Genomic DNA, 27488 nt, shown 5'->3' with positions numbered 1-27488 from the left:
TCCGAGTTACCTCTTGTCATTAACATTTTATCTCATTTTACATAAGTCGCGAAGAATGAAATTACCTTTTCACATTCAGGCGCAAGAGTCTGCAGGTTTCTTGTTACGTTATACGTGTGGTTACATTACACTTTGCAAGATGGTAAAAAAGCTGGCAAAACACCTCGAGTAATGTGTTTCACGCTTGTGTTATTCGGGTACAGTTTCCGTGCGGTGCAGTTTGGTTTTCTGAAAATCATACCTGGCTTAATTCTGCCTTGTGTCTTGCTGTCGTCTAAGTTCCAAAATTCTAAACTTCCACGGCACAATATTAGAACGTTTAATGGAAAGCAGCCCAGTTTGGCTGGATCACCGTACTTGAAACGAAACATAATTTACGCGATAATTTATTCTCGAAACGTACTTCGGGATTATGACAGCCTACTTGGAGTTAGGTTGACACGCTGAAAGGTAAGGCTTGTCACCTTAGCTTGAGCACGATTCCATGCTTGCACCTCGAAAATAAATAAACCTTCTTCATTACACCTAGGCAGCACCTATAAGACATGCGTTACACCTTCACCTGCCGGTTTGATCATCGCACCCTGAAAAAAATTACACTGTGCAAAAAAAGGAACGCACAAAGTCCGTTCCATTACTGCCGATAGAATTCATCGACGAGAATCTTGACCGAGAAACAGGTTAAGGGTTTTATGCGGAAGGTATGACATGATCAGGGTTATCCGTCTGTGAATCTATGGCGCTCTGCGTCAATATAGGTTACTAATAACCGCGTGTCACTGTGGCAATAAAAATGCTTTCCAATTTATTTGCAAAGCTGTGAACGACAGCTGGATGAAAATTAACAGACGTGGAATTGGGCCGTTCGTTAGTGTCGGAGACGATAAAAGAAATTCATTGATTTTCATTTCCCTGCGTCTACACCGACGCTTCAGGTCGATTCACAACTGAAGTATTTATCCGGAAATTAATATTCATTGATATATGTGTATTTCCAGCTCATCAAGGGGCAAAAAAAATTTTGATGCATGAAAGATTGAATGTTCTCTCCGGAATAAAGGGAACCGTTTAATTGTAGCAATCCATTTTCACGGTGAAAAATCCTCTTAATCAAAGTTAGCGTCCAGGTGTATTGATTACATTTTATACCCTTCTCACGGACTCTACTTTTCTTCCTCTGGTTTTCAAACAGACGCAACGGTTCCGTATGAACTCCATCTCCAAATTCATTTTCAAGAAAAGTTCAAGCAAATACAAGATGTTTTAAAGATTTACTGTATGAGGGGGGCGGGGGGACAGCTTGGACCGTCTAAAATCATATAACCACTTAGCGATTTCAGTGTCAGGGCTTTATGATTTATAGTTTCAAGGACATTTTAGAATTTTTCATTGAACTTAATAGCAAAATCGCGGCATGGCGCATATGAGTAGCTAACGACCACGTTTTCAAAATTTTGACACAATCTATAAGACTTGCTTATCGATTCGAACTCGTGGCTAGATTTTTGAATTTCAATCCTAAAATTTTTTTGTACAAATTTTTCTATCTGTTACAAGCTGAACAGTGACGTCAGGAGATACGCGACCGCAAAGAGCCTGGAGTTCGAAGTTGTTCGCTACTTATATGCGCCATGGCGCCGTTTTGTAATTAATTTAACCCGAAAAAATTAGAAAATGTTTTTGAAACTATAAATAATAAAGTCCTCAAACTCAAACTGCTTTAAGTATTTTCATTTTCTTTGAAAAAAAAATCCTAAAATAATAGACATTATTTTAGACGGTTCAAACTATCCCTCCCATCTTAACGGGACGTAAGCTTACATACTAAAATATGTCTGTAAGAATAATGATAATAATAAGAATAACAATATATGAAAAACAGTGTAATTCAACTGCGACATTTTCTTCCGACAAAACTTCTCCACTGTGATTGTTACTTTGGCCCGATTTCTTCTGGGGTTCTTTCGCCAGCAATTTTCAGCACGCAACGTAAGTCTGTCCGTTTGAAATATAGCTGGAAACATTGGGACTCGCCGAATGCCACGGTTACGACTAAAGATAAGAATAAACAGAGAGAGGGAGAGCTAAGAGGAGAGAAAGAGAGATGCCGTCGAAGCATTGTTCTGGTCAAAAACCTCCGACAAGACCGCGTCACCAAAGTGGCAATCAACTCGAGCGGAAGCTTTTCCTTCGTCCTTTGTTGGGCCGAACTGCAGGATTCGTCATTTGTGTATTTAAGTTTATATTCGAGTTCCCGCTGAGGTTTACGACGGAGGGCAAATTAAATTCGAGAAATGATAAGAACGTTCGTTTGTTCGCATTGCGTATCTCGGAATGCCGAACGCCCGTTGCGATTTTTTGAAAATAAGAATTCGTCGCATAAATCCACGATATCAATTAAGATTCCAGGTATATAACAACGCAGATTATGCCGGCAGACCAGCTGTGCGTAGCTCAGTTATAATCCTGGATTTGTTGAGCCTGAAACACGGCTTATCAAAGTCCGAATCGCCGTCGGTGATGTGACCTGGTTCGACAAATAGCATTCCCCAAAACTTTTCCAACCGCTCGCCTTGTTTCTAGACGAATTTTCATAGATGAAAATATTACGGAGCTTTTTATATTATACTGTACAGCTTTTTATTCTCCAATTTTATCATCGTAGTAATCTGCGGAAAATCGGGTTCCGTTTCCGTAATGAAATTCTAACTTCTCGCCTTAAAGCTACGGAACTGAGAAGTACCTACAAATTAAAAAGAATTCTTGGCAGCGAAACAAACCGCACTGTAAATGGTATGACAATTACCTCAGATTGTATCGAAATTTGTTACAGTTATAGAATTCAGTCTAACTCGTTACAAGCCAAGTTAAGAATTTTTACTTTTCTGCATCTGTAACATTCACTCTTGTATTCGTGTACCAGATTAGTACTCCTGCACTAAAATCTTAACGCCTGTCAAATTTTTGTAATATCAGAGTCTAAGTTTAAAAAAAATTCAATTTTTTCATCGAATTTGAGTTGTTTTCTTCGATACAATAGTCACATTACATATTCAACCTGTTTTCCATTGAAAGACTAAAATTCACTTACAAGTTTATTGACTTTCACTAAGGTCTTCGTAACGAATTTCTGATCTCTCATTGTCAGATAAAAACGTCGAAACGATATCAAAACTTGCTGATAAAACTGCAGAGAAGAGAAGAAATTGTTTTCAAAGACGATGTTCCAGCACTATTCCGCACGACGAATAATTGATTTCGAAACGTGGAAATTTTTTTTCCCACAAGAAGAGAACGCGATGATTAAACCACGAATTCAAAGCTCACTCTGCAAAATCGGTCGAAATTCATTACATCGCTCTTTTCAACTACGCGCGAAAAAAGAAAACAAAAATCCTCAAGATCTGAAAAACTCGGCAGACCGTTAGATCTCGATAAAAGTCTGTAGCCAGCAAACGATAATCCCACGGTGCGGGATATTTTTGCAAGAGAATAAACGGAGATTCCCGTGGATAGACAAAGAGCGAGGTGGCGGGTGAGTTTCCGATCGAAAATATGCACTCGACGTAATCTCAGTGTAACTCAACGAGGAAGGGTAGATACGGCGTATGAAAAGGTGGTTTAACCTCGATTACCCGGCGACGCTCCCAGCGTTACATGTAACACCTGGTCACGCGTGCCGCAGAGTCCCAGTGATTCATGGTAGGTACGCTCGCTTTCCTATTTTCTGGGTGATAAACTCCGAGGCCATAATCGAAAGCACGGAAGCTCGAAAGAGTAACAGGACTAACATGGCGTGGCGGATGTGTAACCAGGACAATAACATGTACGTAGCGCCTCACCGTTTTCCCGGCAAACTGTACCCTGCCAGGTTTGAGTTACCCGAGCCAAGTTTCCCGGCTGCAAGTTTGCGCGTCGTACGCGTTGATATTGCAGCCGTAAGAGTACTTTGAAATCTCGGTTGGTGCAGAGTCTAGCCAGGCAGCGTATCAATGCGGATAGAACGGACGTACGAACGAGTATCTCCGTATCCAATCAACCGCCACGCCAGCACCACTTCGCCCTGAGTTACCAAAGATATAGAGTTCCGGAAATAAAAGCTCTTTCACGGGGGCGGCGAACGTGCGCTTTTTTATGGTCCGACGGTGGAGAAAGAGCCGGGGGACGGAGAGGGGGGCATTCGAGCTTTCAAGTGTGCCCGATGTGGAAGTAGGTATCGCTTGTTTTAACATTTCTTTTTATTTTCTTTTCTTGTCGGTGGTCAGTTTCATCCCAGTTACCTCGTTTGTTTTTCTTTTTCTTCTCTTCCTCACTCGTTATGGTTTTTACGATTCGCAATTTTCGCCCGCATTGCACGGCGAAACAACTCAAACGTCTTGCTGTGTAACTCGTGATGATCGACTCGAGTAGAACTACCGAGTTGTTCCGCTCTTCTCTCGGACGTTTTCTTGTCAAGATACATCATCCTGGTCCGCAATTGCAGAACCACCGCGTCTCCTTCGATTCGAACAAACTTACCTCGAAACTGGTTCATCGGATAACGCAAATTTGCATTTCAAGGATTTCGCAGTCTTCCCCACGCTCATGCTCTACACGTTCTTCCCCTGCGATCTTCACACAAGAAATTGAGAAAATTAGGTCAAAGGAAATCCCGCAGGGAGTTGACTAAAAATGCAGTTTCAATCCAATCACTAAAAACTCTTCGCGTAAAATCTGGCAGGTACATCGGTTTCTAGGGAATAGTTATACGGTAAAATAGTTATCTGACAGGATTAATTTTCGCAAAACTAACTTCCACATTTCCCGCCCTCTACCACGGCTCAAGTTCTTGAAAAACGATTACGCGTATCTAGTCCACAGCGAAAAGTTTACACTGCAAGTCACATCTTTGCACGACTACTGACTATTGACTATTTGGTAATGACAAGCTTTAACTTTTTTCTTTCATTAACCGAACACACGTTCTATTTTCGTATTTAAACGCTCGTAAACGCTGTTACGCGACTGCCATACGTCTCTTTCCATTTTGAGTCGTCGGTCGGTGAGACGAGATAAGACATTTTTGGTTTGGAGCTCTGATCCTGATTCGTTTCGGAAAGCGAAAAGCTTCCGCGCCATCGTGTCCGTACACCATACCCGTAATAATCAGACTGCCATGAAAGTCATACGTTTCGTGACAAGGCTATATTGAAGGCGTATACATACATAGCTCCTATACTTTGGCTAAAAATCTGAACCCGAGGAATGTATCGAATAAAAAAGCAACGTATACATGCGAGTATTCCTCATTGAATATAAAATTTATTATAGACTCCGGCAAATCGGGCTCGGAATCATAAAAGTATTGGAATTTTCACGTGCATACCTTGGCCAGGTGAATGCGTCATTAGTCCAGGGCAGTAAAAGAAAAAGATATAAAAAAAAAAAAAATTAAACGAAACGAAACAAATTCGGTCGACGAGAAAATAGAAAAATAAATAACTCGGTCACCGTACCGTAGTTTAGCTGCTATCAGTCCATACAGGAGTTACCTGTACACAGAATTCTGCACTAGCTGTACCGATTTTGACCGATTGAATGAGTCGTGTTTCTCAAATTAGTCACTGAATGGGCGTAATTGCATCGAGTCTACTATATAGGTGCAGCAATAATGTCACGGGAGCGGCTTCAGCTTCGTCGATGCAACAAAGACCGAATTATTGCCACGCGCGAAACTGATACTCGGCTTTTCCGTAATAGATCCGTAGACTAATTAAGTGTACCGGGAATCGGGGAAACGGAAGAGACCGAAAGTAAAAAAGGTGCCGAGAAACGCGCGTCAGCCACTTTTCATTCTCGGTGAGTTATTTTGGTCTTGTAAACGACAGAAAAAAATAAATAAATAATAAAATCACAAAAATATGCTGGGATGCGAGATTACCGTTCGTCAAGGGTAATAAATCACTTTGCCAAATTGAACGCTGCATCTCGACATTGAGTCGTCATCATTGCAGTGACAATCGAGTCAACATCGTTCGTCATTCTGCTGTATGTAGTTTGAAAGGCCGAATGTGGATGTTAGCGAGGTAAAATAGGGAAAAAAATTTCAGGATGTGAAAACGAGAAACAGAAGCAAGGTTCGCCTGTAGTTGAGGAATTTTATAAACACTCCGCTTCGCTTTGCAATATTATTTACTTTATCTAAATTTTATTTCTGATCACTCGAGTGTCCTACATACGTATATATAGTTTCCGACGTGTAACGAGTTTCACCGACCTTACATCCCTGCAGGTACAGGTTTACTTTCCATCACGTATTATATTATACCAGTGGCGTATTTTTCCAGAAAATATTAAAGATATTGCAACGGCATCAGGATATGAGATCACCGATGTGATATCCGGGGTCCTGCACAAGACTTATTCGGAAGCTGCTCGCAAAACAGAAAATTGAACCCACGTTCCGTTGCGTTTGTTGTGTAATATTAATTGAAAGCTTGATTCACGCTTCTCTGAGGTAGTTTAACTTTCATGTTGCGTCATTATTAACAATCATGCTATCAAAGTTTCATCGGATGCATCAAAGGAAAGTTATTCTTGTAATCAGTCATCGACGTTTCAAAGCATACATTTTGTCTAATGCATGGTTAATTTCTCGACTCTCGAAACTTTGAGGCTACTTATTTGCGGTTTCGATTGTAAAATTTTGAGCTCTTCGAAATTTCAACATCGCAGAACTGGGTCGAGTCTGATTGGTATTATAAAACGCAGACAGATAAGAAAATTGTAAAGTTTGTTTCCATGCAGCTTGACAAAAACAATAGTTTCCGAGTTCGAAATAATAACGAAGAAAAAGTTTACTGTACAAGAAGTGTGGGAAAAAAAACTGCATCACTGACGCGAGATTCAAAGAGTTTAAAACTAAAAGTGCCAAATAATAATGAAAATAAGGTATGCAATCGTCTTTCACTGAAAGATGAAAAGGATACTGATTGTGAGACTGCAACGGGGCGGAGTCAAAGTTCTGAAAGTACCTAATTCCGAATTATTTGATGGCGAAACTTGAAGAAATGAAACCAAACTCCGGAAAGTAAAGTTTCGATAGAGCAAAATTCCGAGAAATAAAATTTCTATAGAGTAGAACTCCGAAAATTAAAATATACTCCCACAGCGTAGTTTACTCAACGAGTGAGTGTAATAAATGAGAAAAACCGAAAATCAGAATGACCAGGAATCCCAACGTAAAAATATCGAAAATCCAAAACAAAGAAAGATCAAAGTGGTGAAGTTTCAGCAAGCCAGAAATTCACAGAACTAAAAATCTTCGATCATTCGGAATTTCGATGTTTCAGATAATTAAACCTTCTCATTTTCGCATTTTCGGAACTTAGACTTGTGTTACGCCCTTTCGGCATTTTATCCTTTCGGAACTTTGAGCATCGATTTTCGGACCATTCAAAACATCAATGCTTAACGTAAAATATTGGTTTCTTTACTTGAGGAATTTGACGCATTCGGAGCCATTCAAATTCGGAATGCAGCGATTCGAGGCAGAGGAGCCAGAGTCCTGCAGCACCAAGGGCTGCATTCGGGTAGTTTTTATACAAGCCATAAAGATGCGAATGAGAAGCAAAGAGAGGCGACGAGACCTCGACTACACCACGGCAGAGGCTCAACTAGTGGCGGCTGGCCGGCGCAAAAGCAGAGCAAACCCCGTGCGTCGCGACGCCGCAGCGTCTGGTGAACTCGGACTGGTTTCGGGATGACTGTGGAGCCGCGACTCGCAGCATCCAGTCGCCTCTAAGACCGCGACGTCGCGTTACTCTGGAGCCAGGATCCTGACGCGGTGCGCCCGTAGCTCCAAGAAACTCGTTGGAAGACCCACCGAATTCTTAATTGTACAGTGACACGATTTACAGATTAGCAAAAAAGTATTTTCGCTCGTCTCACGATCAGCCTAGATCCCGTTCTGTTTTGATAGACCATTCATTTTACCAGATATTTGGTAGAAGATCGATGAATTTTCACCCTTTCTCCTCTTTATCGATCACCGAGAAAAAATCGACGGAATTTTCATTTCCCCAAGTGGCGGGGTGACGTCAGTTCAGAGAGAACGAAACCCTAAAGCAGCTTGTATCATTGGCCGATCATAATTTCAAATTGCTAACCAGCTCTCAAAATTCTTTGATAACCAAGTAAGGGCTCCATTTTTTATTCAGAAGCGGCGTGATTTTATGACTTAGTGTATCATGCTCGCTAACTCCTATCAATCATTGATGAATTTACAAAGAGGGGGCTGAGAGTGTTTCAAACTTGGAAGTAAAAGGCTGAAAGTAGACGTTGAACCGCACGTTCGTGGCTCGGGTGAGATAAAGTACTACACGTAGCTACTTGAAACTAAAGTTACTCTTGCCATGAATTTTCCATCACGTGTTAAGCTCACTTTTCAATCTCGACTCTCGGTGAACTCGGAACTGTTTATTAAATTAGCAAACCCTGGGTTAATAATTAGGGCATCGTATCGCCCGGAAAAGCGAACCATGTAACAGAGCAAATCTGTCAATCAAGATGCGGCGGTAATTATTTCTGGGCCTACGCAAGCTCTCGGCTGAGTTCTATAAGTTGTTTCGAACAAAAACCGGTACGCGACAAATTACGGTACGCGGCATTCGCCTGCCCGAGCTTAAAGTTTTTATCCAATTTAACAATTTGGAACAAAACGGTCGGCACCTCGGGACGCCGCAGACCCTGCTCCTAAAACTAAAGGTAATCAACGCGATTTGCAGACTTTGCCGAATTTTCGAACGATTTTACTCGGGCCAACTGCTCGTGTTTCTCTCCATGTTGACCGGTCACCTTGCCACGATGTAAAAACTGTTCTCAGATACGCGAATACTTGAATTTGATGACGAACGATCGTCGTTTCAAATCCATAGGTACAAAAACTGAGCCCCTCGTTTGTTATTCTGCACGAAAAATTCAACCCTTTTCAGAGTAAACTCAAGACTCGATTGAAGAATTTGTCCGAGGAACTACGCCGCTAGTAATATTCAGTTGCAACTGTACTTGAAAAGTTTCGGTATAAGCTTTGTTCGACAAGAGAAAAAAATACGAACTCGCACTCTGCGGTGGGAAATATCGCTCCAAATAATCGAGGTTTCAAAAGTATATTTGAAAAAACGCGCGGATCCGATGACCGCGTAGCGTCTCGTTCTGTTCACGGATCTGAGCGGTAAACAACAAGTGAAATAGAACTTCCGGGCCGAAGGCGCGGCAAGAATCGGGGACAGAGTTGAAACCGGATGCGAACCACACGCCGACACATTGGAAGGGAAAATATTGACAGCTGTCAACAAATTTTTCACGACATCCCCTTTGGTTAACAAAGTCAAACTTCTGATGGTGAGTGCAAAAAGGGCAATTCATTTATCTCTGTGTCTTTGGTGTTTTAGTCGAATTCAGATCAACGCTACATTTTCCGCGTGAAATTATATGCGTTTTTTTCGTAAAACAAACGGCACTCTGAGAGTGTCTGCGCATATTTTTTCACTCGTTCTCGTGTCGATTGAATAACGAAATTTTATCCTGACCGTGGGGCTCGTTCATTCAGGGGTGGCTAAATTGAAGTGGGTATGCCTTACAATTCGCAAAGAGCTGCGCACGCGAAACTGTCTGGTCGAATTTGTCAACTGTTGAACACGGTTTGTTTCTCATTAAGAATAATTTCCCTACGAGTTGGAAAAAATGACTTGGCTGTAAAACATTTTTCCATCTACTTGAATTGGTTGTGAAAAACGCGCGAAAATTTCTGACAATTACGGGAGGAATGATGATAACATTCGTGTAACAGTTTATAACTTTTATTACGCTTCTCTTTGCGAGCAGGAAGTGAACCCATAATTTATCTTGGCCGTAACTTGACAGTGTGACAAACAGTTATTACGTGCGGATACAAAGGCTTGTTAATTCTCAATCTGCAGTTTATTGATCATCGCGACCTGATGCGATCGTCTAACAGCCTAACAGCAATATGAGCAAATGACAAAGTTTCAGCGAAATGCTTTCGGTTGTCAGTCTCTCCGAAAACTCTAATAATTCGAGTCCGACTAACTTGTCAATTTCGAACTTCGCGACAGTAAAGTCATTTCTACTCGGCTGTCACGAATTCCCGACGATCAATGACTGAGAATGAGTTTCAGGAAACTTGAATATCTGCCAATATCACCGACTGTTTGTTGCACTCCTGAAACATCCTCTCGAGAAATAAATTCGAGAACGTTGTGTGGAAGTATCATGATAAAAATAGCTTGGTTCACAAGGAATATGAGCTTCTCTGGGCACGTGTAAATTCAACCGAAACAACGGCCGAATGAAGGGACGACGTGACTCGAGCCGATCACTCTCTGTCGTTCATTTCGGAGGCTGAAACTATCGCGATCCGACTCGAGCGCGTAAGGTGGCCATAAAACACAGGAGAACTAAGTACGAGCACCGTTTTGAGTAAATTTGAAGTTCCTAATCTCTCGGAGTGGATACCTGCGGTCTGTAATTGGCTCGCATTTACATTGTAGATGTAAACCTGCAGGCAACGTAGAATCGTAACTCGAACTTAGCCAGCCCACCCTATTCAAATTTCCCATGTTAACAATATTTTAATGGGACCAATTTACATCTCAGTTTTGCGTCTTGGGGATAGTACCCGGTGTGCTTGTTTAATTCCCCGCTTAATTTTCACAGGCTTCGTGTCAAGTAAAGAATTACCTTCCCCCCCTTCCCTCCGCCCTCCCTCTTTTTACTCTCTGATCCTCTTCGTCGACACTATGTATTCTTTATTCATTGTCGTAGCTTTTGATTTAAAATCTCACCGGCTTGACTATCCTCGTTATTATGCTGAAAATTTGAATATTCAGGGCCTTTGTTACCTTACGGACAACGCAATTTTCCAAACTCATAAATATGTGTACGTGTTGCGTGCTGATCGAAGTTTCCAACCGCATCGGCAATTGTTCGTTGTTTCAATTTCACTTGACTTCAGCTTAGCCAGATTCTACGTAATTTTATGATCAGAAAATCTCTCGAGTCGGCGACTTTTCGGAAGTTAAGAAAACCGATTCTAACGGTGAAAGAAAAAATGTAGACTTTTATGTATACGTGCATAAATCGAAATAAAATGGACATGTATTTTTATTTAGGTACGAAGCTGCGATGCAATTCATTGAAAGCTGATGCAATGTGCACATTTATTTGGCTTAAGATGGTTCAAAAAGAAGATTGAACACGTATCCCCCCGAAAGTTCTTCACGCCTTCCAAGGCGAGGCGATATTAGACCTACGTCAGTGTCGTTCGCTAAGTGAAAATAGATCGGTTGGGTATTGCAAGGGAGGAGGGAAAAATAAAATTAAAGAAAAAAGCAGCTTGAGGAAAGAACCATAATCCGCCTACCTTCCCGAAGGATTTCGGAGCCTGGAGCGATCCTTTGAGCACGTGTCCGTGGTTATAAAGGATAAATTTCGTAGTTACATTACGTTTGACTAAGACGGAGTAGCCGGCCTTCTTGAATTTTTTTTCTCCTATCTACGACGCGTTTCTCGCCTAAATATTACCGACTCGGAGAAAGCGGTTCCAGCTGGCTATTCCGTTTTGCACACAGCAGCGATTGATACGGGTATGAATTATACGGTCGAAGCGGCGGGAAAATTAAAGCCCTTTTAAAGTGGCGAAGAAGAGGAAGAGCGTTCGGAGAAAGAGAGAAAAGATACGCCAATCCATGATCAGGAACTCCGGCAGCTCCGTGGGGATATTTTTTGTTCATAGACATGCGATTAAAAATTCCTCATACCTTCTGTTTGATCGGCAAAAACTCCGGAACTTGATTGAGGGGTGAGATGACAAATGTTATCGAGAATGCTAAACGACCGTCGATCTTTTTCCATCGCCGCGACGTCGTCATCCACAGGGAAATTGGCGCTGAATCGAGTAGGAGTTTATTATCCACCGGTAATTCTCGTGATTTATTTCATTTGACTGATTCAATTTTGCTTCTTTCTTCATTCGAAAGAAGAGATAAGAGAAGTAGAATTTCATTTTTCGCAAATAGTAGCTGTTGCGATATCGATAAATCTCGTTCACATTTAAAGGGTGCATAAAAGCTCGGCTAATTTGATAACCTCTCATCTCTCTCGCACGTCCGTAGAGATACATATATACATGTATTATGTACATTATCTCATACATAGATACATGCGGGTGAATATTTACAGCTTTGCGAATATAGGAAGAGATTCGAAGCACAACTCAACTCTCGTTTACACCGCGAAGTAGAATGGAACTGATTGATGGTAGGTGGTCCGGATAACCGACGCAGGCACCCTGAATCAATCAGCCGAATGCAACAAACCGAAGAAGACGTTACGTCTTTCGTTTAGCGAGAGAAATCCCTCGGTCAAATGTTATATCAGCTCGAATCTAGACAAACTCCGCTGCGTGGTCAGCAGGATTATTATATCCGTGAAGGACGCTAGGAAGGAAATGAGGTCGCAAACGTTAATTCATAACGTTTGCATCGACCTTTTTTCTCTTACTTTTGATCAATCAGTTGCTATGATTTCGAGGTGTAATTTCTATCGAAACGCATGGCCGAACATTGCTGAGAGAAAAAATTGTACTCTTAGCCTTTTTAATTCTCCTCTTCAATTGTTATCATAATTAATAAGCGAGTTGTTGTTTCCAAAAATTTTGCAACGTTGTCCGACTCTTGTTGTTTTACATTTTATTAGAGGGACTGGATCCCCCCCGAGAGAGAGAGAGAGAGAGAGAGAGAGAGAGAGAGAGAGAGAGAGAGAGAGAGAGAGAGAGAGAGAGAGAGAGAGAGAGAGAGAGAGAGAGAGAGAGAGAGAGAGAGAGAGAGAGAGAGAGAGAGAGAGAGAGAGAGAGAGAGAGAGAGAGAGAGAGAGAGAGAGAGAGAGAGAGAGAGAGAGAGAATACGGTAAATTAACAAGGGGATGTATTTTCACGAAGAAAATAGCCGTTTCTCCCCATCACATGAAACAAAGATCCTGTTTCTCTTCCGTTCTCTTGGTACGTTTTCCTATTTTTCATTTTCCAAGATGAAATGGAAGAGAAAGGTATTATTAAAAATTCAACCGTATCCATAAATCGTTTGACTTATTCAAGAACGAACGTTATTTTATACGCGCATGTGCATACATACGTATACTATGTACCTACCACCATGTTTAAAAATAAAACATCCAAGTTGCTTTACGTTATTCTTATATATCACGAAGCGCAAGAAAAAGCAGAGCGGAAACAAAGAAAAGAATCCAACTCTCGAGATGTATCACTTCCGATTCGCCATATATTACATTTCGAGGATGGCATTCAATAATTCAAGTGCAGTTCAAGTTCGGCTCGAAAACTAAGACATTTTCTTCAAAATTTTTACCGAATAAAACTTAACTTTCAACGACCCTATGCCTGAGGTATAATTATATAAACAAATGATTGACCGTTATTTCGTTTCGTTTCAAGTCTCTGTCTGTCAGTCTGGATTCAGAGTTTCACGGATCATTTGCGATTATTGAAAAATGAATTCTCGAAAGTAATGTATTTTAAGCCTCCCTTTCGAGGGTTCATATAAAGTTCGTATAATCCCCAGTCACGTGGAACGAAACGGTTTCATCATCTCAGCCAATTCTGCAACCGAGCCGAGAGACTTTTTTGATAAATCTGAGAGCTTGACTCCTTTATGCGACAAACTTGCAATGAATTATTCAGTATTAAAATGTTGTTTCTCGGAAAGAAAAATTAATGAATATTTAAGATTTCAACCCACCAAGCACGAAAAATAAATCTATTTATACATTACGCTCGGAATTGAAGTAAATATTTTATTTTCTTTGCAAAATAAATCAGATCTCATTTACATACCTGCGACTTTTCATTCGTATCACGCGTCGATTATCCAATCCACTAATTGTAATCCACGTGAGATTTGACCAGCGAAAATATATGCTATATATAAAGACATCGGTACCCTCGTACGTAAATTACACGTTCCTCGAACCGGATGGTGAATCCCTCGGGATTCCGAGCACGTCGATGTGCGGCATGGACTGCCGTTGTGCGAACCGCGTGTAACAAAGCTGCTCGTCTTATTTGAGTAATTAATTCCCCCCGAAGACTTGGGGTCGTTTCGCGGTACCGAAGACGCGTTATTAACCTCGAATGACGCGTAATTACAAATCTATTTGCATTCCATTATTCTTTGCTACGTCAACAAGCCGCGACCAGCGTTGCGGTTCCGCCTGCGGTATCTACTGTATCATATCTTTCCCCATCGGCGAATCGTTGACAAGTTAAAGCACATTTGACTCTTATCCAGAAACTACGGAGCTTCTCGTATGATCAAAAAACATATGTTCCTCAAGTCGAGATCGCGCGGGTATCGAATCGAAAGACGAGGAAGAGCGGCGGCGGAGTTTCTCTTACGTCGGTGAAAACCGATCGAAACCTTTAAAGAGCGAAAACGCTTTGCGGTACTTTACTTGTCCGGCAAAAGTTCGCGTTCGTTCCCATAAAAATCGCCAAGGACATCGTAAAGCCTCGCCGGTATAGCCTTGCAGTTAGCGAGCAGATGGGTATTACATCCGCTATACTGTAACTCTGAGAAATTAGAACTAGTATGAGAACAAGGTGCGCGCAGCCGTCTCGTAAAACGGAAGTTACGCGCGCTCAGCGGGTCCAGAAACCAGAGGTTTTAGGAAAAAATCATTCTCAGGGTAAATAAAATGTAACGAGTCGACAATTGTTTTCAGCCCTCCGTAATTATACAACGGACCAAACAGCTACCCGGTCGCAGTCGGATAAAACAACGCGGAATTGCGAAATTTTCCAACGTTTTTGGAACACCCATTAGGTACGATATTTGCTCGTCGTTGTGTATAATGTAACGAGTTCAATCCCGAGCTTCATCGGAGATCTGACGTATAATTTTTCCTAAAGAGTAAATTGTCAGGAATTTTTAAGCACACAATCGCAGTAACGATATGGCGAAGTGGACTTTCGAAAGCCCGACGTTTGCTCCGAATGCACATCCATCGGTAAATTTCCAAACAACCCGGTTTATTGTCTCCGGCTGTGCGCCAATTATGCCAACGAATCCTGATTGGCCTGGCGATGTACAGTCGCAAATACGCCTGAGTGATATTGAACATGCAGGCAGACACGCTGCGCAGAGCGGGAAAAGTCAAAGCATAGCCTTGCCTGATTACCTCGGCGCCAGAGTGAGACAGGCGATGAATGCACCGAGTCACAATTAGCTGGTTGAAAAATTTGTTGAACATAGATTTTTTATTTTCATCGTCATTGTGCGTCGAGGAGTTTCGCATTGTTCGCCAATATGGCTCCGAGCGTTCGGAACTTTCTTTCTTCGTATTATAATAAGTTACGCGAAAAGAAAACCGAACTTCACGCGACCAGCGCTGGTGGAAAATCCGTGGAAGATAGGCGCGAGCGTTCCTCCGGTGAGCTTTAATTTTTCAACCCTTATCAGCCCCTCGCCAGCGGGCGGGGAGGAAAAAAATTGTCATACGTAACGTTGTTATCTCGGTTTTGCTGCGGCTGCAAGGTAAATTCGATGGGATAAAAAACTGGCGGTCCCGGATTCCCCGACGGGGGTTAAATGAAATCGGGCTGCGTCATCGGCAGATATCCTGACCCGTTCGATGCCGGGCATATTTGTACCGGGAAATTGATATGACCCTGATGTTCGGCTTTGTAATTCTTGGATCCGCGTGCGCAAGAAAGTAAGTCAGTGTGTCAGGCTCGATGCTTCCGATTCAAGCCCGCTTCCCGATACGTCGACAAAGCGCTCGATACGACTCTGCAAGGGTGAAAGGAAGCTTTCCGAGCTTTCACACAAGAGCGCGGCTATCTCGCGAGAATTTCACCTTAGGTATTATGTATGTATACGGCCCATAGTCGAGATTACTTTGGACATGGGGGCCCGGTGCTTTGTCGGTTTCTTTTCATTATTTAAACTTGAATTTGGGAAGCTTTACTACCTTGGTTTTCACTGATGCACTTCTATTCGGAAAACGTACAAAGAGCTTTAGTCCCCGATGGAAATTCATTTCAGCTTTAATATTTCACGTACGGATTTTCCGAGATACAGTCGATTTATGTTATATTAGCGGCCGAATTTCAGGGGAAATCCCAAAATGAATTTGCGCAGCTCCGTTCCAGTCTGTTGTTTGTTTATCAAAATGACATCTGTGAATATTTGATTTTGTAACATTGCATCGATATTGATTATGATTAAACAGTTGTAATATTGAATTGACTGATGAAGAAAACGAAATCAGTTTCAGAGAATTTATGGGACAAAATCAAGTCATCTCAGAGTTAAAAGGGATGGATCTAATGGAATTTCGACAGTTTTGAAGGGATTTGAAACAAAACATTGATATCTAAGCTTTTGTTTATAATTCCAGTATTTTTTACTCTTGTAATTTCAAAGAGATCTTCGCAGCTTATGAATGTAGCTTAACAATTCGATGAATACTCAATCTAGGACTATCTGTTAATAAAATCAGTAAAACAATCGATTTTTGGCCAAACAATCTAAAACCCAAGTCTTATACGTTACAATTTGCAAAGGTTTCTCGAATAAGTTTCAATGAATTCACTCGAGAAATTTTAATGTACTCTTTATGCATATCGGAGAATCGAACTGATCACCATCGCAACAAATACGAGACACGATTCGAGAGACATCAGCTGGGCCGTCTGGACAAAAGATGAATAACTTTTCCAACTTCCCGACAACTTTTCCTCCAATACGAACATTACATCGTACAGATAGCGGTGAATTACAAGAAAAGCCTCGAGAATGGAATTTACAAACATCCGCGGATAATCCTGCAACGAAGAAATAAAAAGAGGAGCCCGCGATTCTTCCGATAAATTTTTATAATCGAAGGGTACGGCATATATGCGGCTACACATGCCTGGGGGTGTATTTTACCATTTAATAACGTATTCATGTTCAACTGCTATTCGACCGAAGCAATGAATAAAATGAACGTAGATTTTATACGCCACGAATGCAGGTACGAAATAGTCCGAAATAATATTTTGCTCATATTATATTTACATACGTATGATAAACCGCCGTCGCAGCCTCGAGGGAATTCATTTTCCCACGCGATTCAGCAGAGAAAAAAAGTTCAAAGTAACAGTGCATAGTAAATCCAATCTTGCATTTATTTATACTTGCGACAGCGTTAAAAAGTTCCTTTAGTACAAACCGCGCATAAAAACTGCGATCAGTTCTCAGGAAAAATCTGGTTCTCCTGACAGAGATTTCCTGAAAATTAACAAATACATTTCGTTCCCAAATTATATCGATGGAAAGCGTGAACATTTCTTCATACATTTTTCCAACGAATTTTTTTTTGCCGACGAAACGCTCCCGTCCAAATCTTCGAAATTCGTGAAAGGCGACTTTCAATTGGATTTACCAGAGCCGTCAACGGGTCAAGATACAGCCGATCCCTGCAGGGTTCGGATTCTACGGGATGAGTGGAATACCGATGTTTTTTTCTCAGCTGCATCCTCCACCTCCAGAACATCGTCGACCAGATCGACGTGCGCACGAATTTACTCGAGCATCTAGACTCTGGAGAATTTCACTGTCACGTCTCACCGTGTAAAAAGGGAATTTTGTCTAAGAGAATGAAACACCAGCAGTTCTTGTAAAATTCACGAGTACACGCTGCGAGAGTAATTCATATGAGGTACAGAACCGCTGCTCCGATTACCTACACTAAACGGCTAGCCGGTATTCCAGAAATTTTCCCCGAGCAAAAGCAGCCCAAAGTCTTTTAAGTTCTTTCGTTACTTTAACCAGCACTCGTTACACGTTGCAAGCTTTATTGAAGTAATAACAAAGAATCCTCGATCCCTGGAGGCTGGAAAACGAGAAAAAAACTGACGGATAAGGTGTGCATACATAGTATTGCGACAAAAGTTATTGATTAACAATGCAATCATACCACTCTTGTTACCGTCGTAGTACAGATGAAAGAAAAAAAGAAAAATGAAAAATCTTTAAAAGCTACTGGTATAACAGAATCCTCTCTTTTTCGCTCCTAATTTTCATCCCGTGCAATATGATTAGCCGGCAACCCTTCGAATCGCGAACCCTTTTCAGCTCTCCTGTTCTCCAGGGGACGCGGCAAAACCCTTCGGAGTAAGAACCTCGCGTGAATCGCGTGTCCTTAGAGGATGTGGCTGTGAGGAGACTTCGCCGGATAAGGAGATTACGAACAGACCGATCAGTATTCAGACTGGCGCGTAAACCTACCTGAAACGAGATGAGAGGATCGAGCTAACAGGCCACCGCGGGTCACCAGGTCAACTGATCCAAGGAATTGATCGGTTTACGCTCGCCAAGTACGTGAACGCATTTATTAATCCACCTTTCGTCACCACGCGGAGGCCATGAATCGCCGCCAGGCAGGGCTTCGAATAATCCTTCAGGACCCGTTAATTGTAAAACCACCCTGCAAGTTCCGTAAGCGTAATAATTTATCCGGGTATTAAACGAAGAAGATTCTCTTGACTTGTAGTAAATGGACCGGTTATTTTGTATCCCGGTGTAGGATGAAATCGTCGGAAGCAATTCACTATCACCTCTTGAATAACTTCGGGTTCATTTTCACGCGAGTGACTGGGCTCCGTTTTCGTTTATGTATAACATTTTCCGACGTCCCGTCGTCCGAGGACCCCGGGGTATACGGGACTTCGTTGATAAGCTTGACAACTAGTCAGAGTATAATTACCGATCAGTGTGAGCCGAGTGAACTCCAAACACCCCGTGGGACTTCCCAGGGCGACGTTCCTCGTGAATAGTCAGGGCGTGGGCTAATTGAGCCGTGGATCCTTGTTTATAATGGATACATCGGTTTCACATGTCAGCGAAATTGTCCTGCATGGCCGGTGACAATGGCCTCCTGTAATTGAGGAAACGTTTATCGGTGCAGTGCGAATATGTGGTGCAGAAATTAATTAGCAGAAGTGAAAATGCGCGCGGTTCGTTAAACGCAGAGGAAAAATTTTTATCCAGGATCAAGGATGAGAGTCAATGCGTCAAAGCTGCGATCGTTTAGTCGGAACAGTCTCACGATTTTAAGCCGTCTGGCGGAACGTAGCTCAATCGTACAGTACAGGCGATAGCAAGGCCGTTCGCTCGCAAAAGGCTTTGATCATTCCATTATTTCGATTAGAAACTCGTCACGCGGAGAGTAAAATACGTAACAAACGTGAAGCCATTTCGAGCAGTGAGAAAGCAGACATAAAGTGAACACGACATTCCGTAATGACCTTAATATCGTTTTGCCGTATAGAATATCGTACGATATACATTATACATATATGTATAAACGTGAATACACCGAGAGAAATTTCTATGAATCGTTACTTGTCTCTCTATCTAATAAAAAAGTTTCAAACAAATGAACGTAGAAAAAGATTATAATAACAATAGTAAAAAAAGATTATAATAACAATAGTAAAAAAAGATTATAATAACAATAGTATACGCATGAAGTTGGCGGTGGGGTGAGATCCCGAAAACAAAACAAAAAGCATCTAGCAAACCCTTTGACAGCTGTCATCGGCTGTTTATGACAGTCTTTGACAAATATCTTTATAGGTATCTGTTTCTGACGCGCAAAAAATGAACATGCAAACGAAAATTATCAAGATGATTCCCGACAGGAATTGTCTTTTTCGCGCGTTGGCGTATTGTGTATACGGCACTCAAGATCGACACGCAGAGGTGAGACTGAGTATCGTTTCAAATATAGTGGATAATTGGTCTACATTTGCGGGTTTTATTACAGGTAATGAGTCAAACGGTGCTGTGATTAGGTGACCTGGTGATTACAAATCACATATGAATAAAAATGCAATATATGCAGCTGCGGATATTTTTAAGATATGTTTAATCGTGTATCGCGAAGAACAAATTCATCCACACCGGAACGGATCACAAAATGGAACACAATTCTCGCTACTCTTCACCGGCGACGGAGACAGTGGACACTTTGATGTCTTGCAGAACCAAAATAAAATTCAGATAGTGAGTAATAAGTATGAAAAGTAACAATCAAATAATAGTAAATCTAAATATATCACCAAACAGTCAAAAGGACAGCCAGGACTTACGATGACAATGGAGAAAGGAGGAGTTTCAAGCAGCAGACAAGGCGATGAAGATGGTGGATGGTCGGAAGTATCACAAAAGAAAGAGGAAAATAAAATTGTAAGTGCGAAGAACCAAATAAGCCATAGAATAATATCCATCAAATATTCGTATAACCAGGAAAGAGAACGACCATGATAGATGTTGACCACAAGAGAAAGAGGTGATTTACGGAGTGAACAGCAACATAAATATAGAGAAAAAAATAATGTAAAGAAGGTGATTTTGGAGAATAACGGGCAGAGCGGTAGCAAAAATAATTCAGCAAGTCAAGGAGATAGATAGATATCAATAGAGAAGGAACTCCAATTTTCAACCAACGAATGGAAGCTTAGATTGATAAAAAAAAGAAAAGTAAGCACAGAAGGAATTGAAGTGGACAGCAAGTGCAGACCTGTCATCAAATCAACATGAAGGAATTCGCCTGTCTACTAGACAATGCGTAAGGAAATAGTGAGGCGCGAAGCGCCGAACAACGAGGCGCGCAGCGCCGAGTGCCCGAGGCGCGTAGCGCCGAGATGGGGTTGGCGCGCGAAGCGCGCAGGGGCGAAGCCCCTAGTAGTATACAACATTTTTTTGTAATCCCGATAGTATTTAAATCTTTATAATTGTTGCTATATCCATCGCAGCAGAATTTTCTAGTAACTGTAACAAATGAAATTTTTATCATGTATGGGCGAGACGAAGCTTGCCTAAAGAAGAGCCCAATTTGTTTGTTCCGTTTTTAAATTTTTGCTCGTTAAATTGAAGTTAGCGGAGATTTGGACCCTGATGATCTCCAGAGAAAAGAGTATGTCTTGCTTCATCGTCAGCCTTGTAGTAAAACTTTTTACCGAAAGATCAGGACCGTAAAGTTTTTCATTCACTCTTTCTAGCTCCCCCGCATCTTCCCTTTCCTATTACTCGGAAATTCCCGTTGCGCCTAGTGTAGGTAAGCATTTTTTATAACAACCTGTAATACTTGGCCAAATTTGTTTATTACACGAGCAAGTGTATTACATTCACGAGCTCGTGATTTACCATCGGGAAATCAATTTACATCGAACCCTTGAACCCTTGACCCCTCGACTTTAAGCTCTCGCAAATTAGTTGATTATAAACATTCAATGAGCCTCCAGGCAAGACCTGTAAATTATTCATCTACAACTCTGAAGCATAATTAGTTTCGGGTTAGAAATCCGCTCAGGTCGAACGTAATCCAGAGATAACAAGGCGCGGTGTCATGTAGCTTGATATTTCTGAAACAATCTTCGGGTGTCCAAAAAGGTACGTGATATGTACAGAGCAGATTTTAACGGAACGTTTAATGCCTCACGTGAACTAAAATTTTACCCTCGCTAAAAACGGTCGGCTAAATCGCGAACGACGAAGCAAATCCTCTGCCGCAGGTGTGGAGTAACAAACCCCGTGTATGCGAAAACCCTTGTCTATGTACCGAAACAAAGCGCTTAACTATTTCAACTTTACGGCTGGTGTATAAAATCAATACCTTGCACCGTAAACGCAGGCAACAGACTGAGAGCAGGTACGATTTGTAAATCATATCGATTTATCGGTAGAAGAATCAGCTATTGTTGTACAGAGATGAGCGACACATTTGGAAGAATCGCAAGAATCCGGATTATTCGTTTCTTCGTTCCCCTTGCGATACGAATTTCATTTCGCCGACAAATTCACCCGGAAATATTTCCGTCGACTAGGCGTAAAGCCCCAGGTGTCTGCCAGGATCTAGAATGGCGGAAACGCGAATAAAGAGCAACTACCGCCTGTGACGATCACCGTGCGTTATGTAACTAGAGCACCTGCTGTTGGTGTCTGTATAAACAGGTGAGGTAATGCGGGGATGTGCGGCGGTTTTAGAGAGGCCTTTAAATCGGCATCGCTGCTTTATACTGCGTCCGCATTCGGACGGACAGTTACAACGGAAGAGAGAACGTAAAACCCTTTTCCTTCTTCTTCACTTCACGAACTACGGTTGTGCTATTCCGCGTCGTTCTTTTTTGTACAGCTAAATGCTTCGACCTTAAATCCTACGCGATACTAAAATAAAGTAGTCCAAGGTGAAAAGTTTTCTGATTAACGATGGCGTCGTTGATAAAAACCGTGTTGTTTTCTATTCGAGATGCAATAGTCGACCACGAAGCTTGTAGATAATCGTCAAGTTCAACGCGTGGTTCATAAATTGCAAAGTGAAACCAGAATTCGGCGTTTCAAAGAATTCCCCATGGATCCGCAGTGGCTGCAGCATACGGCCAGGGAAGAATGGAGGAATCCTAGGTGGTCGTATGTTTTGGAGGAACGTGTTTGTACGTGCCTAAAGCTACACACGTACCCAAAATGGTTTCCGAGTTAACGTATAATTCGGATCCCTCGGTGGAATTCGCAAAATTTTGCGGCAGGAAATTCCACGGAAATGCGATTGCGTTTTGCTATGCGAAATTTGAAGCAATTAACCAGCTGCACCGAAACGCTGATTTGCTGACTAAATAAGGGCGCTTTGCAAGCTCAATAATTAGATGCTGTGCAAACTGCGAATAATGACCTGAAAAGGGTTGCCGAACGAATTTCATTATTTATTCAAAAATTCATCGTCTTGATGGATGAATTTCAATTCCACGAAATAAAACAAGTATTTACAGCGGATAAACCTTCGACTAGGTTGACATTGTGCAAATAAAAGTTGATTTGTTTCCCCAGGCTTTACCCTTGGGACGATGTACCTACATTTTGAATTCATGGCGACACCTTTTCGCCTATTATTACCTTTTCCATTCTTATTATTACAACGAAAATACGTAGAAGAAAGGGACAGACGTGGAGTTTGGTTCGTTTATCTCGCAGCGCGTCGAACGTCTCGTTTGTTGTATATTTTCCTACGTTCGGTATTCTTCTTTCTTCCCGTTGAGGTATTTTCCTTTCGTATTTTCCAATTTGTATGCGTAGAATGACTGAGCTGAGGGTCACAGCGACGGATTGAAAGGAAACACGGAGAAAAGTAACCGCGCGCGAAATTCTTTGGCAGAAAATGAACTACTCGTCCAACTAAGGTAATAGCAAGGAGTTCGTGTCTTCAGTTTAATTAATTCATTAGAAAAGTGTAGAGAGAAAAGTTCTTTCACAAAAACGTGTGTGCCGATTGATTTCACACATCGAAACACACATACGCAAACACAGGTATGTTCGAGACGACGAAAAACTCTCTTTTGAAAAAGGGAAACTCGGATGCCTCTGCATCTTTCAATCAGAATATCCAAGCATCAAATATTTACTCCGTCGTTTCTGTTCACAAACGAAACTTCAAACGAGTCACCGGATGTTTGCTTTACGGGCTGCTTTTTTTTTCATCTGATCTAGGCGAAATCACAAACGATTTATCAGAGGTGGAATTGGGAAATTAGGGGAAAGCTTCTCTGCAGCCTTTGAATTCCGAATTCAGATTCATAAATTATCGAGGAGGACTTAGAGCGGCGACTGTGGGGGATGAAATCGTCTCGAATCTTATTCAGAAACGGCTCACGAGATCCGGCCGACTGTTGCAATCGCTCAGGATTATTATCCGTTCGCGGACGAGCTATGCCAGCTTTAAAGAAACGAAGATTCTCAAGATCTCCTCCTGATCTTTAGTATCACTTAAACCCGCTGAATTAGCAACGATTATTAAAGGACTCGGGAGACTCTCACCATTCCAGATAATCTTCTTACCTTTAACGATTCCCAAGAAAGCAACGAAAGAGGTGAAACTTAAACAACAGAATTACGCGGGTCTGGTTTCTGAAGCGATTTTCCGGGCTTGTTAATCGAGTACCCGAAGGGCGAGGAGGGCGGAAGAAGCTGGCTCTCCCTTTCGGCGAGCATGGGCAGGGTGGCAAAACACGCGAATGCCATTAATCCAACTTGTCCCGGGTCGAGTTCAAGTCACGATTCACTGTTTGCTGTTGTCGAGAATAACGAGTCGCGTTGACAGTTGGCACCAGTCCGTAAAGAACGAGAAAAAAATTCGGGTGAAAAAAATTACCGCCCTTGTAGCGCGATGACTGATTTATATTGTCCGCTGTCCGGTTTGCAGGATAATTAACAAACACAAGAGTGGGCAAGAAACGCTTCGGGGATTCGCAAACAACGCGTTATAAGCTGCAGCGGTGCTCTTTGGACTCGCCTGACGAAGGCTTGCTATCATGGGGCTTCTTACCCGTGTTTGACTGAATTAGGATCGTCCGGAACCTAAGTTTCCTCCTCGGCACTAATTCTAAGCCATTGTAAGTAGGGTGCTAGACAAATAGACCCCTTGCGTTTTGGCACGGTGTAACAAGGATCAGCCGGTTGAGTGTGAAATTTTAAGCGAACTTGCAGTATATCACGAAAACTGATTGTCGTCAGGTGCAAAGACCCATTTTTTTTCTTTTCACGAGTACTGGAAATTCTGACGGTTTCGACAAATTTTTTATGGACGTTCGCTGTTTATAAACATCAAAAACGGCATTATCCATAATTAATTCATTCCTATTACGTAGGTCAGCGAATAGGTTCATTTTTCAGCAAAACTAGCTGGCTGGTCGATTGTTCATGCACGAATCGTGTAAAATGAGCTTTCTGACGTTCAAACCGCAAGCATTAGCTGCGAATTCTCCGTAACCCTCAGAATTTATAGTATTACTCCGGACAAAAATTTATGTTTGCATTCTAAGGTGATCAGTTCCTCCGACATGCAGTTCCTCTTAATGTCGAGTAATAGCGTCTCTGCAGCCGCTTCGTTGCAGCAGCATCGCGGTTTGGTATTACTTTCTAATTATCACCCATGACTGTGCAGCAGCTCGTCGTTTAATAAGAATTCTTCACCATCGTGAAAACAAAGGTTCGGCGAGAAGCTTTCGAACTATAATTACAAGAAATGGAGGGAAAACGGCCCTCCGAGATGCAGCTGCACACCTCGCAGAGCATCAACGCTCGTTATTTTCCCAGGGAAAATTGAAGAGTAGGTGGAACACAGCGATGTAGAAAGGTCGGAATAAGAAAATGCGGATCGGATGATCCGGCGTAAAAGACGCCGGTTATATTACTGCTCAAACGGATTTGGATAATGTTTCACAAGCCTCGAGAGAAGAGCTAGTTATTTTATGAAGTAGGTAAAAATTAGTCTTCCGATCATCGATACAGGGGAAAAAATTATTAAGCCAGGTTATGATACTGCGTAAACAAAGTATTCGAGTCGATAAGAATTCTGCGTAAGTACAGAGACAGACCAGACTTTGCTCGCTCTGAGTATCGCGGCAGCCGGAACGCAAAATGATGGAAAAGCAGATGCGAAGAGGGCAATAAATCAATAGGCGGAATTCCCCCAAGGCTGAAGACTCGCCTCGAAAATTTAAACAAAATACCTCATATCGTTCATCGCGTCTGTTTACGCACCTCCTTCGCGAATTCTTTCTCGTTAGAAACTTTTGGGAGCTTTTTTGGCAATTTCTTACCTCGTAATAATATCGGAAAAAATAGTGCAGAGCTTAAAGAAAAATTTTAACAAATTGTACCACGCGGTTATTCAAAATTATTCCCCCCAGGGAGAATCTCTGAATGAGATTCAGGAGCAAGGAGGCCGCGTGGATTTTTCAGAAGCACTCTAAGGCGCCGTAGAGAAGCAGAGTTACACTATAAGGTATTCGAATGAGGTGTGTAAGGAGGCAAAGCGACACTTTTCTCCGGTTTTCAAGTCACTTGAGCATCCATCTAGCCGGAGTAAAGACTTCTGTACTTACCATCGTCGTACGCCGAAGCGTGTATCCCGCGACGGATCGTTTGAGTCGAACCAGCATTGCGGATTTCGTTTTTTACTCCCATCCGCTTCTCCTTCGTCTCTTCATTTACTTCCGATCGACGTCTACCAGCTGTATAAAAGATCTTATACCTTTATGTATAGGTACCTTTGAACTGGTACGCTGGAAGCTTGTTATCTGGGCTGCAGCAATTTCTCTTCGAGAAAATATATTCGATGCGTCGTTCATTATATTCTTAACGCCCTGCGGACTTACGGAATTCTTCCTTCCCGGAAAACGATGCACGATAACTCAACGTCCAAAGCTCCGATTCCTGGTACAGAGCTTGAATTAACGGATACCTACTTAGAGCCGATCGGCAATGAGGCGGGGTTGAAATTCCAAATTTGAAAAGTTCCGAAATCGTGAATTCCACATTTTTTGGTGGCGAGATTTAAAGTAAAGAAATCAAACTATGACGAAACATCAAAGTTCCGAAGTGTCGAAATTCCGAAAGTGCGTAACTCCGACAAGTCAAAGTTCGGAAAGTGCGAATATGAGAAAATTAAAAATCTGAAACATTGAGATTCCGAATGATCAAAGATTTTCAGTTCTGTGAATTTTTGGCTCGGTAAAATTTCACCACTAATCTTTGTTCTGGATTTTCGATAACATTTATTTTCGGAATCTGATTTTTCGTACGCACTCGCTAAGTAAACTACGCTGTGCGAGTATATATTAATTTACGGAGTTCGAGTTTGCCGAACCTTTTCTTATCGGAACTTTGCTCTATCGCAGCTTGAATTTTCGCAATCCTGCGTTTTCGAACTATGAGCCGTCGCAGCGTCGGGTTTCCGACGATTAAAAACTTTGTCGTTTCGTAAAAGTATCTTCGTAAAGATCTCTTCACTTCAAGTTTCGCCACCAAACAATTCCGAATTAGGCGCTTTCGGAACTGTTCAAATTCGGAACTTCAGCCCCGCCCCACGGTGATATACCTACACCGCTAACGGGTGCGATCAATTTATATTTAATCAATGGAGCAACGCTCATCGAACGTAATCCAAACTGCAGGGGGGTAAATATGTCCATGCAAGCACAATTACCCGTCCGTTCGTCAGTCCCTCGATTCGATCCCTTGACGGATAATCCCGTCATTTGCCAAACGTATTTCTGCTTCAATAACCGCAGCTCGACGGCAACAGGCAAATCCGTCATTACTCGGCCGCACTTTTTCTCGCTCCACCATAGATGATTCGCTTATATCTCTCTTTTGAGTAGCAACAGAGATCCGTCGACGCCTCGTCGAAGACTCTTTACGAACTTGTTATTCTCCGATTCTCCACCCGGCCTACGAGAAAAAAAATCACATATTTGGGGATATTGTTTTCAACATTTACCTTATTTCCTTCACGCCGATTATCCTTTTACCCTTGCTTCTGATAATAAAGCAATTACATAATTGTATAATATCAGGTTTGGCTCGGATGAA

General features: G+C 41.9%; 1 protein-coding gene across 3 annotated transcripts in view; it reads left to right on the top strand.

Annotated features, from left to right (window-relative positions):
* The first annotated feature begins 39 nt into the window (after positions 1 to 39).
* The window catches only part of LOC107217462 (neo-calmodulin), an 82609-nt gene continuing 55160 nt past the window's right edge, over positions 40 to 27488 (top strand). Inside the window, exons 1-2 of one of the 3 annotated variants that reach the window (XM_046734210.1) lie at positions 7771 to 7877; positions 8973 to 9381. In XM_046734210.1, coding sequence (XP_046590166.1) covers positions 9379 to 9381 — 3 coding nt within the window. In that variant the 5' untranslated portion in view covers positions 7771 to 7877; positions 8973 to 9378. Of the gene's footprint in view, positions 451 to 7770; positions 7878 to 8948; positions 9382 to 27488 lie in introns of those variants that run through there. The other 2 variants (XM_015654997.2, XM_046734211.1) reach the window with 2 other exon arrangements.

The sequence above is a fragment of the Neodiprion lecontei genome, chromosome 3 (assembly GCF_021901455.1).
Source record: "Neodiprion lecontei isolate iyNeoLeco1 chromosome 3, iyNeoLeco1.1, whole genome shotgun sequence".
Lineage (NCBI taxonomy): Eukaryota > Metazoa > Arthropoda > Insecta > Hymenoptera > Diprionidae > Neodiprion > Neodiprion lecontei.
The sequence above is the reverse complement of the archived record's forward strand: the minus strand, read 5'-3'. Positions and strand labels throughout refer to the sequence as shown.